The 13,235-nt window shown below is 36.0% G+C and overlaps 2 protein-coding genes across 3 annotated transcripts; both read left to right on the top strand.

Moving 5' to 3' along the window:
- Window positions 1-1,636: 1,636 nt before the first annotated feature.
- On the top strand, window positions 1,637-5,834 carry LOC146360615 (OX-2 membrane glycoprotein-like). 2 transcript variants are annotated; one of them, XM_084922668.1, is made up of 6 exons: window positions 1,637-1,731; window positions 3,663-4,001; window positions 4,124-4,447; window positions 4,527-4,565; window positions 4,672-4,765; window positions 4,919-5,834. In XM_084922668.1, exons 1-6 carry the CDS (start codon window positions 1,668-1,670, stop codon window positions 4,947-4,949), a joined length of 891 nt encoding a protein of 296 aa, XP_084778794.1. In that variant the 5' UTR covers window positions 1,637-1,667; the 3' UTR covers window positions 4,950-5,834. The 2 variants fall into 2 exon arrangements, with proteins under 2 accessions (XP_084778794.1, XP_084778795.1); XM_084922669.1 differs by lacking the exon at window positions 4,527-4,565.
- Window positions 5,835-6,428: 594 nt separating this feature from the next.
- Window positions 6,429-11,735, top strand: LOC146360614 (nectin 1b-like). The gene is made up of 7 exons (XM_084921779.1): window positions 6,429-6,507; window positions 8,497-8,835; window positions 9,755-10,072; window positions 10,146-10,184; window positions 10,267-10,396; window positions 10,584-10,634; window positions 10,929-11,735. The coding sequence occupies exons 1-7, from the start codon at window positions 6,453-6,455 to the stop codon at window positions 11,104-11,106; spliced, it is 1,110 nt and encodes a 369-aa protein (XP_084777905.1). The 5' UTR covers window positions 6,429-6,452; the 3' UTR covers window positions 11,107-11,735.
- Window positions 11,736-13,235: the final 1,500 nt, after the last annotated feature.

Here is a 13,235-nt window from a genome sequence, read left to right as displayed (position 1 = left end):
TATTGATGTGATTGTCAAAGCCAAGCTCAAAATGATGCCAAGGTTCCTGACTTGCTCACTGCCAGATGTGGTTGATAAGTATGAACAGATTTTCTGCCTCTGAAATTTTTTCAGTTCTAAAAGGTTTTGAGACATCCAGCAGTTATGTCCTGTCAATCTGCACTTACTATTGCTACCAAAAGGAACACAATAAGCTGCAGAAGCACCAAGGGCCCAGAGAAGAGCTCGAGAAGTTGTGGAGGGTGAAGGTAACAGTGGTCCCAGTGGTAATTGTAGCGCTAGGTGCAGCGACTCCCAAGCTAGGTGAGTGGCTCCCGCAGATCCCAGGAACAACATCGGAGATCTCTGTCCAGAACAGCACAGTCCTGGGAACAGCAAAGATACTGCGCTGGACCCTCAAGCTCCCAGGCCGCTGGTAGAGGACCCGAGCTTGAAGGATAGACAGCCCGCAGGGGCGAGTGGGGAATCTTTTATGTTTTTTTTTTATATCTCTCTCCTAAGCTGTTACTCTGTTAAGATGACTTTAATTTTCTAATACTAACAGACTAATGCTACAGTATTTTGTATTAGAATGACAATCAGCTCAAAAAGCAAGCTGCTCCTGAGAAACACCAGCTAAATGACCGTCACCTTCACCAGCAATGAAACTGAGCTTTGATGAATATTCGTTGTTTTGTTTTTTGTTTTTTACAGAAGTGCCTAAACAGTCCCTAAATAAAATGGTGCTAAAGCTGGATAAGCAACTGTTGTACTAAAGTGTACTAAAGAAAGAAAGAAGAAATGTTACAATCTACAATGCAATTTTTACGTCAGTACTTTGTGCAATTTCATTATTTATTTACCAATATTTAGATCGTTTAAGAAGTTTAAATATACTTACTTATCCCTAAGATGCCCTGACAGAACCATAATGCATCAAACAAACATACTAGACATAAATGCTGGTGTCTTTTTAAGAAAACAATGGTTGCTTTCAAATGATTCATCCTTTGTAGTGCTGGATGAAACAGTTGGTTTAGTTTCTTCATTCTGTACAATGTTGTGAATGGAATTTATTAGACAGAAGTTTAAACATATCCCTGGCCTTCCATTACCTAAAATGAAGGTGTAGATGACGTTTTTTAATGAGACAATGTTCTTGATTATGTATCATTAACTATTTATTTTCCAATGCTCCATAAACTTACTTTCTTTAAACCAGATAAATATGTTAAATGGTGTTTTTGATTTCACTTGTGTGTAGTGTTTTCATTTCACATTCTGACATTACGATTTGAGGTTTTTTTTTTCTTTATTAAAGGAGTTTCAGTTAAGTTGCTAAGATACTGTAGTTTTACACTATGGGATGAAGTTTGCTTAGTTCAACATCATAGTTTAAACACTTGGTTAGGATCCACGTCATCAACATGCATTGTAGTTGCAAATTCATAAAAATACAACAAATGAACACAGAGATACAATACTTTTGAAAATAATCTGTAAACATTTGAAATTTTCAGTTTAATGTCTCTGCCATTTGAGTTAGGCTGTGAGAAGAGATTAAAGATAAAACTGGTTACACTTGAAATCTCAGTTTCATCCTAAGTGGACCATTGTAATAGAAGGAAGGAAAACGAGTCACACATGGTTTTCCTGGCCAACCTTTCAGATCATTTCATTCGAATGAAATGGCAAACGTTGGAGTTTTACATTATGTTGCTGCTGTTTTTATTTTTGGGCTCTTTGACAAAGGTGAGAGGAAACTGGATATTAATAACAGTGTATGAGCTAGGCCTTAAAATACAGTGAAAGATAATTTCTTTACATTTTTAGTTAAGTAGCCTTTCATAACTCCTTTCAGTTGTGGTGGTGGGATAGATCATTAAGATGAACTATTTTTGAATACTGTAGTGGTGGAAGTATGGAGTATAATGTATTAAACTCAGATTATCAGTCAAAATAGGCTTTCTGTCTAGATCACAAAATTATTTGATTAATTTATTCCTGATTTCCTGAAGACTCAAAATTATACTATTGTGTAATGCTAAACTATCCAGCTCAGCAGCTCACTACATAATTTAACTGTATTGTAGTTTTATTTAAATTGCAAATTAAAGCAAATACACACTCATGATATACTGGGAATAATTAATATACTCCAGTCCTATTAACATATCTCAGTGTCTCTATTGATACATACCAAGCTTATCATCACACTTGTAATTTTGACTAGTTTTTTTTAGCCTTTGATAAAAATAAAGATCATTGAACCTTTAAAGAAGGTCTAATTCTCACACCATAGTTAAGGTAAAACATCCGCACACAGTACTGAGGTAATAATCACTACTGCAAATACTTGGAGTATAAGCAGAAATGTATTTTTTTTGACTTTAATAAAAGTGTCAGAATGATTTATTTTGTCATCAGACAGTGAGTGTGTGAGTCTGTCTTTAACTGTGCGTTTTTCTCATCTGACACAATTCAAGTCGGACAGGAGTGACTACTACACCTGGTTTTCCAACTGCCAGAATGCAAACCATCGAAAACAAATCATGGTTGTTGTCCCATGTGGATAAGTACATTTGCTCTCTGGCTTTGGAGACAAGACATTCATATTCTCACACACTAACGCGGTTAGTGGAAGAAAAATAGCATCACCTCAGTATCCCCTAATAATTTTGTGTGGTTAATTATTACATTTTTAATATTGAAATACTATAATTATAATATCATTAAATAAGTAATACATACATTATTAACATTTTTTGGCTCTGTAGCCAACAGAATAAGAGCTTTTGACTGGAACAAAATTGTCAATAGCTTCACACTCAATATCAGCAACAGATTCAATGTTATGTTTTGAAGGTATGTAATTATAAATTTGTGATGTTTTTGTTTTGTTGCCTGTTGTACATTTAATGTTGTTATTGTTTGATACACAAACGCTAACTCTTAATGGTTTTCTTAAAGTTATAATCACTCATGTTATTATACAGAACATGTTAAAGATTAGGCAGGGTGATTTAAGTGGTGACTGAGCTGAAATGTGCACAAACCTATGGTTTCCCAAGGGTTCCTGGTAAAATTGTGTGAACGTTTGTAATCTGAGTCTGTTTAAGCAGACAGAGTTATGCACCACACATTTAATCCTGACTTGTGTCAAATGCAGAATAGAGTAGTTGTTACAAGAGCAGCTACTGATGCACATGATTAATGGATATTTATTGTTATTCACCTCATCTGTCAGTGCTCATAATGCTAGTATTGATTGTGTATATATGCACAGAGAAAAGTGATCGGGAAAAAGAAATAAAAAGGAAATTACTAAAACATGAGAACACGTCTAACAGACGGAGACTGTGTGATGTAACAAGATACAGGAAACAGGTGGGGCAGGATAAACTGAAAATTCAAGGAAATAATTATAGCCTCCTAAGAAAGTAAAAGCTCAAACATATAATCCAAAAACCATAACTACACGATTATAAACGATTATATATAAGTAAATTCTTAACTGAGGACAAAGAAAAACAAACTCAAAATGCTGGGCCAAATGACCAGGGACCTTGACACAATGGGAGAATGATGGTGAGAGCTGGCGACACTGGACTTTCTTTGGCAGTAAGTTGAACTCAAACAGGATACTCAGTATTCCTCACACCTTGATCTATATGTCCATGCAGCTCTAACAGCAGTGATCCAAACACAGCAGACTGTGCTGGCAGCAGTGGGAGAAGATGCTGAATTCAGCTGTCAGCTCTTAGAGACTAAAGACGTCCTTCAGGTCACATGGCAGAAAATTTCAAATGATGTGGAGACAAATGTTGCCACCTACAGCAAGCAGTTTGGTCCGAGAGTGAATGATGGCTTTACAGATAAATTTAAGTTTAAAAACACTGGACTACAGAACTGCTCCATAGTCATCAGGAATGTGATGGAGAAAGATGAAGGCTGCTATCACTGTCTGTTTAACACTTATCCTGAAGGCTCCTTCACAGGTAGAACCTGCCTCCAAGTCTATGGTAAGAACTTTTACCTTCTCTAACCAACAATAAGTTCTTCAAACAAACATACTGGACATAAATGTGTTAGCAGCTGGTGTGTTTGTAAGAACATGTTGATGATATCTCCTGATCCTTCACAGAGCTGCATGAACCTGTTGTTGATGTCAGAGACTCAAACTCTACTGAAGAGTGGGTTGTTTCCTGTTCAGCCACTGGTCGACCTGCTCCCACTGTAACACTCAGTGTCTCACAACAAGACTTCAGCTTCTCACAGTACAACACTGTCAGTGTGTCCAACACCAACGCTACATTCACTGTCACCACTACAGCTGTGCTCTCAGGTTCACGTAAACACAGCACACAGGTGGGATGTGCAGCACGAGTGCTCTCTGCTCCTCACAGAGAGGTGATGGTGACGATTCCTGAGGTCCAGGAGGAGTATGATGATGATGATTATGATGATGGTTAGAAACTCTTTTAAAATCATTGATTCATAAATTGGTGATTACTTTGTGATTTTAATGTTGAGGTTCCTTCTAACAGGTCTGAATGAGAAATTTGGATCCTATCACAGAAATTTTGGTGTGTTTACATTCGAATGCTTTACACTCAGGTTTTCTGTTCAGTCTATTGTTATTTAGTAGATGTTTCAATGATTATGTCCTTCTTTTCTCTGTTTTTCTCAAAGGAAGGATTTTAGTCATTCTATCCTCTGTGTTGTTGTTGTTGGCCTGTTTTACTGCACTCATCTTTGTCTGGCCTAAAAAGAAATCTCAGAGCAGGTACTCTTTCTTATATTCTGTTACTGTTTGTCAATTTGATTCAGCTGCTAAATGTTTCTGCAGTTTTAACTGTATTTGTCACACAGCGAGCTCGAGACAAATTAGATCAATGATGTAAGTCACTCTTTATCTTCTCATTTTGTTTTAATTTAGGAACCAAAACACTTTTAGTCAGACGAGGTGACAATCCGCTCAGAAAACACAAACATCCTGAGGGAGACCATCCAGGGCTCACGTCTTTATCAGGATGAAGATCTGATCTTGACCATTGTTGATTTCTCTTTAATGAAGCGTGGCATTTCTGAACAAAATGGTGCTAGAGTTTGACAAACACAAAACACAAAAACCTGTTCCACTGAAGCATTCAAAAAGCTTTCCTGGTGTTCATGCTGCAACTATTATATTTGTGCTAAATTTTACTACATTTTTTAAAGGGTTTTTTTATACATAAATTATTAAGGAAAAGTAAAAGTTGGTGATAAAAAAAGTTTTTTTTAATTTTTTGGTGGATATTATTACACTTAATTACCTCAAATGAAAACTTTGAAAATCAACAGGAGTGATCAACACTTTAGTCATTTTTGCTCCCGTTGCTGAAATTGAAGTTCTCTGTTTGTTGTGAAATTTTACAGATTTTTACAACTCAGTTTGTCAGCATCTGTACAAAAATATACCGCATACATATGGTTTAAGTTTTCACTTAATCCAGGAATGTTACTTCTGTCTAGGAATGAAAATCCATCAAACCATCAAATATTGTTAGCATTATGTTTTATTCATATTTGATTTGATAAACACACAAACAGCACTGCACTGCTTATGAAAAATATTTATTTTTTGCTAAAATGTTATAGAATTAATGTAATCGGATGTATACTCCAACGTGTACATGAAGTTATAAGAAACTGAAAGCACTTTGTGAGGTTGTTCGTTTTTGGTGAATACAGGGAAGTGGGAACCCATCTTTCTTTCTTCCTTCATGTTCATCTTATTAATATTTTAATAATAATAAATATAGATAATGAACATGGAAACCTGTTTTGGTGATTTTATTTTGATGTTTTGTATGATTGAGAATAAAGCAATTAATAAGATGAGCAATGCTGCTTTGTCTTGTCTGGAAGTAAATAATCTCATCAGTGAACTCTGAATGAAAACTTCGGCTGGTTTGAGCCGCAGTGAGATTCAGTCATTCATTATTAGATGGGAGTTATTCCCCAATATGACTCAGCGTCTGCTGCGAGCTTCACCTTCTCCTGTTTTGTTGAATGAAATAGACAAAATGTGATCAGTACATGTAAGAGATCAGACATGTTTCACACCACAGTCTGAGGTGTTGCGTCTCCTTTTAGAGAAACAAAGGCACGTTCATTCTTTTTGCGAGTTCAAAACAAAAGTGAAAATAAGTCGCAGGTCTGTTCCACTGCACTGTGAAGAGGGGACAATGAGGAATAAATGTGCTGTAAAACGGCAGACGGGGTTTCCAAAATAGTAAATATTATCAGATTACTGACTTATTAGATATCCAAGTGAACATCATCATATGACATATAGCTGTTATTAATAAAAGGGATAATCTTTTATTATGGGGTTTTTTTTTTCACTGCACACCCAGAGATGGTACGGACTGGTCAAGCGGTAAGATTCAAATTTTTCTTTTTTTTTTATTTGGCGGCACACAGACAACATGGCAGGACGTAAAATCACACTGATCTTTTCTTTACTGGCGATCTTTTCAAAAGGTGAGAGAGATGCTGTTTTCTTTATGACTTATTGATTTGTAGTAGTCAGTTTGCTCTGTGGGGAGTGTATAAATTTAAGTGTAATCCACTGCAGACAGTCAAAGTGGGTTTGGCAGGTAGTTTGTTATACAGTTATAGATACAGTTAGCGAATAAGACGGAATTTGTTACTGTGACACTATGAACATCAACAGCTTAAATTCAAGTCAAGTTGCTTCTTTTAGAAGCAAATCCGGTTAGTCAGCAGGCACACTGAGGAACACCTCATTTGAAGCAATACCTAAATTAACTTTTATTTTAATAGTACGCGGGACATAAAAGTTACATGTGCAGAACATCGAGTCAAATTTGAATGTAAAAAAAATAATAAAACACTTAAAAATTTGCTGACTTTGCACACAAAGCTTTATAAAGTTTTATCCCTGGAAGTATAACAACCAGCATGTTTGCTGTTTGAAAATCCCCTCACTTCACTGCCATCCTACAGGTGGGAGGGGCCTAACAACAGCCCCAATCAGAAGTGATTTCTTTGGTTTTATTTTCAGTTTTTCAAATGTGCTCTCTGTTCTACAAAAGTAAAAGCATTTATGAAGTTATCACAGGTGAATTCTGAGCGATCATAACAGGCCATTTTACACAATACCTCTCAAATCTAAGCAACTCAATTATCATGTAAATTATTAACTAATAGGTCACCTGTAATTGTTGGATGTGCATTCTTGCATTTTCTTTAGTGGTTTACACAGTTTTTTTTTTTAATTTGTTTGTTTTTACAGCACAAATGGGCTTTACATCAGTCTGTAATAGACTGCTGGCAAAGAGGTTAGAGTGACAATAAAGTCACTTAACACAGCGAATACATTTTATACTGAAAGTATAAAAGTATAAAAACCTAGAAAAACAGGAGTGAAAGCTTTTCTTTCTCTTTCATTTATAAGATAGTTTTTTTATTATTTATATTTTGGATCTTGGTGTTTAAGTGAATGAACATCCTCCATTGGTGGAAGCTGAAGAAGGAAGAATTCTGTACAGCATTTGGGCTCTGGGTGTTAGGGAAGAGTTACCAGCTGGAGTAACATAAGAGTGGAGGAAGGTGCACACAGGTGGAGTCCATCTCATTCAAAGGTGCAATCTAAAAGAGGCAGGAGACTGCAAGGTGATGTCAGGGGAAGCATCGCAGGGTCGTCTGTAGGGTGACTTTGGACATCAAGAAGAGGAGGCGGGTAAAGTAAATGAGACAAAGGAAAATCAATAGAGTAACAGAAATAATAACAATAATTATAATAATAACAAGAAGATAAAGATGAAGCCTATATAGATCTTTAAAATACAATCCACTGTTTTGTTAATTTATAAGATTATTTAAAAGATCCAACCCAAATTACACTCTGGCCCATCCAAATCTGGGCACTGTGCCTGGTACCACATCTGTCGTATGTCTCTGTTGTTGCCCAGGACCTAACCTAGCAACAGTCACTGATGCTACAGTCTGTCACTGTGAACTAGACCACAATATTGCAAAACACAAAGCTTAGTCTGCACTGAATTTCCATTTTAGCCTTTGCATATCATGAAATTATTATCATGTGATTTACTTTGAAAGATATTCCACAATGTGACATAATTAGATAACTTCAGCAGCACGTCACGTAAAGATCTGCTGTCTGGTTACAAACATCTAAGTTGATTTAAGAGATTACATGTAACCTTTAAATTTCCATTTTTTAAAGTTTAAGGTGCTGAGCAGTCAGAACAGCATATTTGTCTTTATTTTGAATTTGTCTGCCACTTCAAAAAGTTTCTCCATTTATGCTAAATCCTGTTCTGTAGTTCTAGCTAGAAACAGAAGAACCTTGAAGAAGACATCTATGATCATGACAGGGTAAAGGTGACTTAAATGTTTCTGTGGCATCAGCAGGGATAACCATCAGCCTGTGGTTCATATGCTGCTCAAGCCATTCATAATTTTCGTGTCATTTTCTCTGTGCAGGTCATACATCTGGGATACAAACACAGCACACTGTGCTGGCAGCAGTGGGAGATAAGGCCTGCTTGAACTGTGAGCTCATGCTTTCTAAAGATGTCCTTCAAGTCACATGGCAGATGATCTCAGGAAGTTCAGAAAAAAATATGGCCACATACAACAAGTACTTTGGCCAGAGAGTGAATCCTGAGTTTACAAAGAAAGTGGAGTTTAAAAATCCTGCACTACAGAACTGCTCCATAGTCATCAGGAATGTGACGGAGCAGGATGAAGGCTGCTATCGCTGTCTGTTTAACACTTATCCTGAAGGAGCCTTCGCAGGTAGAACCTGCCTCCAAGTCTACGGTAAGGACACGTGGTCTAGAGTTATAGAGGAAAACTATCCACAGCTAAAACAAAATCTCTACTTCATCTACACCTACAGTGCTTGTGGTATTTACTGTTAATGGCAATAATATTGAAAACAAAACAAATGTGAAAAAATACAAAATATATTAAAAATAGGAATTGGTCAGTACAGTTGGGAAGTACCACTTTTACCTCGATACAATATTATCACAATAGTACACTCACGATTTAATATTATTGCGTTTCCTAACATTTTACAATATACTGAAAAACCTTCCTCTTCTATGTGAATATAACTAGAATACATCCTGGCAGTTGAGTCCCCATTAGTTTTGCTTATTGATAAAACTTAAAAGTGTCTTTTTATTAGGAGATAGCTTTGTCAAGATAGGTGCGTTGAATGTTTTTTTGGTTGAGCTGATTTAATGTAATTTTGCACAGTAGTGCATGAGATGAGCCATTTTATGTAGTATTCCCAGACATTTGTTTTGTAATTTATTCAATAACATTTTGATATTTGGTGTCCCTGTAATGATATAATATCACCATGCAAAATATTGAAATACTCTTCTGTATCGGGTTTTCCTCCACCCTTAGTGCTTAGTATGCAGGGTTTCAAAAGACAGGTAAGGAAAGAGACTGTTAAAATTTGTATTTCATACTTTATTCACAAATACTCTGTTTAGAAATTAAAATATTTTATTAAAAGAATAATATTTTGTTTCCTATCCCCAATGTTAAATCATTTTGTAGAAGTTTTTACACCACTTTTCACAGTAAATCTATTTATATAGAGAATGCGATTGCCTAAAACACTGCACAGCTATAGTATACAAATCAGCAACACACACAGGCTTATTTGGATTTTTATTTCCACATTTAATGGTGACGTTTCTTAAATATATTTTCTTCACAGAGCTGCATGAACCTGTTGTTGATGTCAGAGAGTCAAACTCTACTGAGGAGTGGGTTGTTTCCTGTTCAGCCACTGGTCGACCTGCTCCCACTGTAACACTCAGTGTCTCACAACAAGACCTCAACTTCTCACAGTACAACACTGTCAGTGTGTCCAACACCAACGCTACATTCACTGTCACCACTACAGCTGTGCTCTCAGGTTCACGTAAACACAGCACACAGGTGGGATGTGCAGCACGAGTGCTGTCTGCTCCTCAGCGAGGGGTGACGGTGATGATTTACGAGGTCCAAAAGACACCTGATGCTACTGAGGATGGTGAGAAACATTCAAATTCACAGATTTATAGATTGATGCCCTGCCACTCTAATATTTGGGTTCCTGTTTTTAGGCTCTTATGAGAAGATTACATCCCATAGCAGTGAATCAAGTAAGTTTGTCTTTCCATGTGTGTAATTTGTAACTGCTTTATGAATGGTGCTCCAAGTCACAGTTTTCCTCTTTTCTCCCAGATTTCACCTGGATCATTGTATTAGCTGTGGTGTCGGTGGTTGCAGTGTTAGTGGTGATGTTGTATGTGGTTCATCGTGATTGGATCTCTGCTTTCTTCACTGCTCATTTCAAACAACAAAACAAGACTGGGTAATTTTCACTTTAATATAGTCTCCTCATAATGTAAGTTTGTCACTGTTAATATAGTAATGATTTACTGACATTAAGAAACTTCACATGAACACCTATAAATTTTTTCAGAAAAAAATCCAGTAAATACCATTTCTATGTTTTTGCAGTATATAATTTAAATCCTTTAAATGTTTTCATCACTCAGGGACCCAGAGAAGACCAACACACCACCAAAATCAAAGCAAGACATTGATGAGTAAGTAAATGTCATAATTATTCATATTTTACAGCATTTTTTCTTTGTCAGTTTTGTTTTTTCCATTTTCTTGTCTGTCAGCTTAACTTCATCCTGATGAAACTGAAGTGTTTCAGTGAATCACATCACACACTTAAGTTAATCACACTTAATCTTTTCATCTCCTTCATGTATGCATTGTTCGTGAACTTTAATCTTCATGTATATATACAGTCATCATTTGCTCATATAAATATGTTGGCATACTGTAATAGTGTGAGTGGAAATGAACTCATGTCTTGTTTCTGTCTGAAGGAGCAAAACACCTTTAATAGAGCACGAGAACGAGCAGCTCAGGCAGCGGACGTCTACAAAGAAAACTCCAAAAAACATCAGCAGGAAAGTTTCACCTTCAGCAGCAAAAAGACTGTTTGGAGAAGATCAGTCAATCAAAACTAAAAGAGATGAACAAACTGCATCACTGGCTGATTAAATAAAGAGGACTGTGTCAACAACAAAGATTCCTACCTGATATTTCTAGCCAACACTAATAAGAATTCAATGAAGAGAGATCAGTTGGAAGAAATGAACATGATTTATTAAAATAGAGAATTTAATGTACTTGGTGATTAGACTCTGATGACCCGTCACGTCAGAACGGAGGCTTGGATGGAGCTCTGACTGAGCTGTCTGTGAGGTGGAGACAGGGAGGAGGTGGGCTGAATGAATAACATGTACAACTGATTAATAATAGTTATTCTGCTTCATAGACATTTGTTTGTTATATCATACTGTTAAAATGTAATTGGTTATAAAGTTTTGATATTTTGTAACATGGATTGTAATAGAGTAAAATAAGCTGTGAAGTGTGTTAAGTTCTTTCTGCAGATTAAATGAGGACTGCAGAGATGTGATTTATTTCCAAATGTAACTCAGTGTGTGCTGCAGATTTGCATCTAATATACACAGAACGAGCACATGATGGCACTGTTGGTTCAAACTAACTGAGGAAGTTTTGCAACTGTCAAAGGACCATGTCTTTAAACATTACTCTAAGAAAATCAAATGATAACGGTGTTTCTGGTTAGTTATTATTATATAAGTATAATGTTTTTATTATCTTATGGCAAAACTCTAAATAAATAGATTTGTATCTCCTATTTTCTCCTGCTTATGAGCTCATGTTTTGTTTAAAGTTGCATAGACTCCAAGTGCTTGTCTAAACAGATTAGACATGTTTCACAACTTAATCCGAGGTATTTGAAGCGTTTCATCTTACATTTGTCAGTCTGTCTGTGCGTGAGTTCAAAACGAAAGTAGAAGTAAGTTGTTGGTCTGTTCCACTGCACACTGAAGAGGGGACAATGAGCTGTAAAATAGCAGAGAGGTTTTACAAAAAAGAAAAATGTTTATCAAGTCAGTGACTTATTAGCTATCACATCAAACACCATGAAATGTTATGTAGCTGTTATTAGGAAGAAGGATGACTTTTACTTTGCTGTTTTTCACTACACTCCCAGTGACATTTTGGACTGGCCGAACGTTCAACATAAGTTCAAAATTGGGCGTTGTTTGTTAGCTTTTTAAATTTGGTAATATGCAGACAAAATGGCAGCACGCAGTCACAATTGTCCTTTCATTGCTGGCAGTCTTTTCAAAAGGTGAGAGAGACACTGTTTTCTTTATTATTTTTAATGATTTTAAAATGACTTGCTGTCACTTTGCTCTGTGGTAAGTGTCTAAAATGATTTGACAGACGGTTCCAGTGTAACGGGGCGAAAGAGAGAAGAAATCCTCTAAGCTGTATAAAAGGTAGAATTAGGAAAGTGTTACTAAAGAAAGCCATCGGCTTAAATTGAAATTGATAAAACATAATCTTAATAAACGTTGATTTTCATGTTCAGTGGAACATAAAAGCTCCATGTACTGAACATCCAGTTAAACCTGGCTTAACACAAATAGACTTTAAAAGCTTTCTCCTGGATGAACCGCAGACAACATTTGAATGCGAGTTCATGAGTTAAGCTATCACACTATGCCACTCAGCAAAACAAGTCTGTACGTTTCATTTGGCAACCTGTGCGAAAGTGTAATTTACCAAGGTAAATACAGGCAAAGATTTGACAATACCAATACTAATACTGACACAAATAATTTGTACTTAGAAAGGTTTTATTGGATATTAATATGAGCCCCTTTGTCTCAGTTATATAAGTTTTATTCTTTTGAAGATCATGTTTTCACATCAGTCATTTTATCGGTACACCTGAATACTTAACCGTGGCTACGCCAAGTGTTAAAGTCCACAGTTGTTTTGCAGACATTTAAAAACTGAGTTTTATTTTCTGCTTTTGTCTGTGTTGGGAGTCATTTTTAAAGGTGAGAAAAATATACAGTTTATTTATTCATGCTATTATGTGTTTTGAGTTTAAGGTTTAATGTTATTTGCTGTTCAGCTTTAGCGTTGACAGAATTGTTTTGACAGTTTCAGCTAAAATGACTATACTTAGTTTAGTTTTTATTAAATGTTTTACCCATGTAACTTAATAGTTTACTGTTGTTTAGTGGTGATCAATTTTCAGGAACCAACAGTTTAAGACGCACATCTGTAACTCATGCTAC

This window comes from Perissodus microlepis, chromosome 23 (genome assembly GCF_051167445.1).
Source record: "Perissodus microlepis isolate ML-2025 ecotype Zambia chromosome 23, ASM5116744v1, whole genome shotgun sequence".
NCBI classification, from domain to species: Eukaryota; Metazoa; Chordata; class Actinopteri; order Cichliformes; family Cichlidae; genus Perissodus; species Perissodus microlepis.
This window is presented reverse-complemented; position numbering and strand designations above follow the sequence as displayed.

Excerpts from the sequence above, each read along its gene's own strand:
- LOC146360614 (XM_084921779.1), top strand. The coding sequence starts at position 6,453 with ATGGCAGGACGTAAAATCACACTGATCTTTTCTTTACTGGCGATCTTT. Across the intron at positions 8,836-9,754 it reads AACCTGCCTCCAAGTCTACG|AGCTGCATGAACCTGTTGTT; the intron begins GTAAGGACACGT and ends TTTTCTTCACAG. Across the intron at positions 10,397-10,583 it reads AAACAACAAAACAAGACTGG|GGACCCAGAGAAGACCAACA; the intron begins GTAATTTTCACT and ends TTCATCACTCAG.
- LOC146360615 (XM_084922668.1), top strand. The coding sequence starts at position 1,668 with ATGGCAAACGTTGGAGTTTTACATTATGTTGCTGCTGTTTTTATTTTT. Across the intron at positions 4,448-4,526 it reads TGATGATGATTATGATGATG|GTCTGAATGAGAAATTTGGA; the intron begins GTTAGAAACTCT and ends TCCTTCTAACAG. Across the intron at positions 4,566-4,671 it reads ATCCTATCACAGAAATTTTG|GAAGGATTTTAGTCATTCTA; the intron begins GTGTGTTTACAT and ends TTTTTCTCAAAG.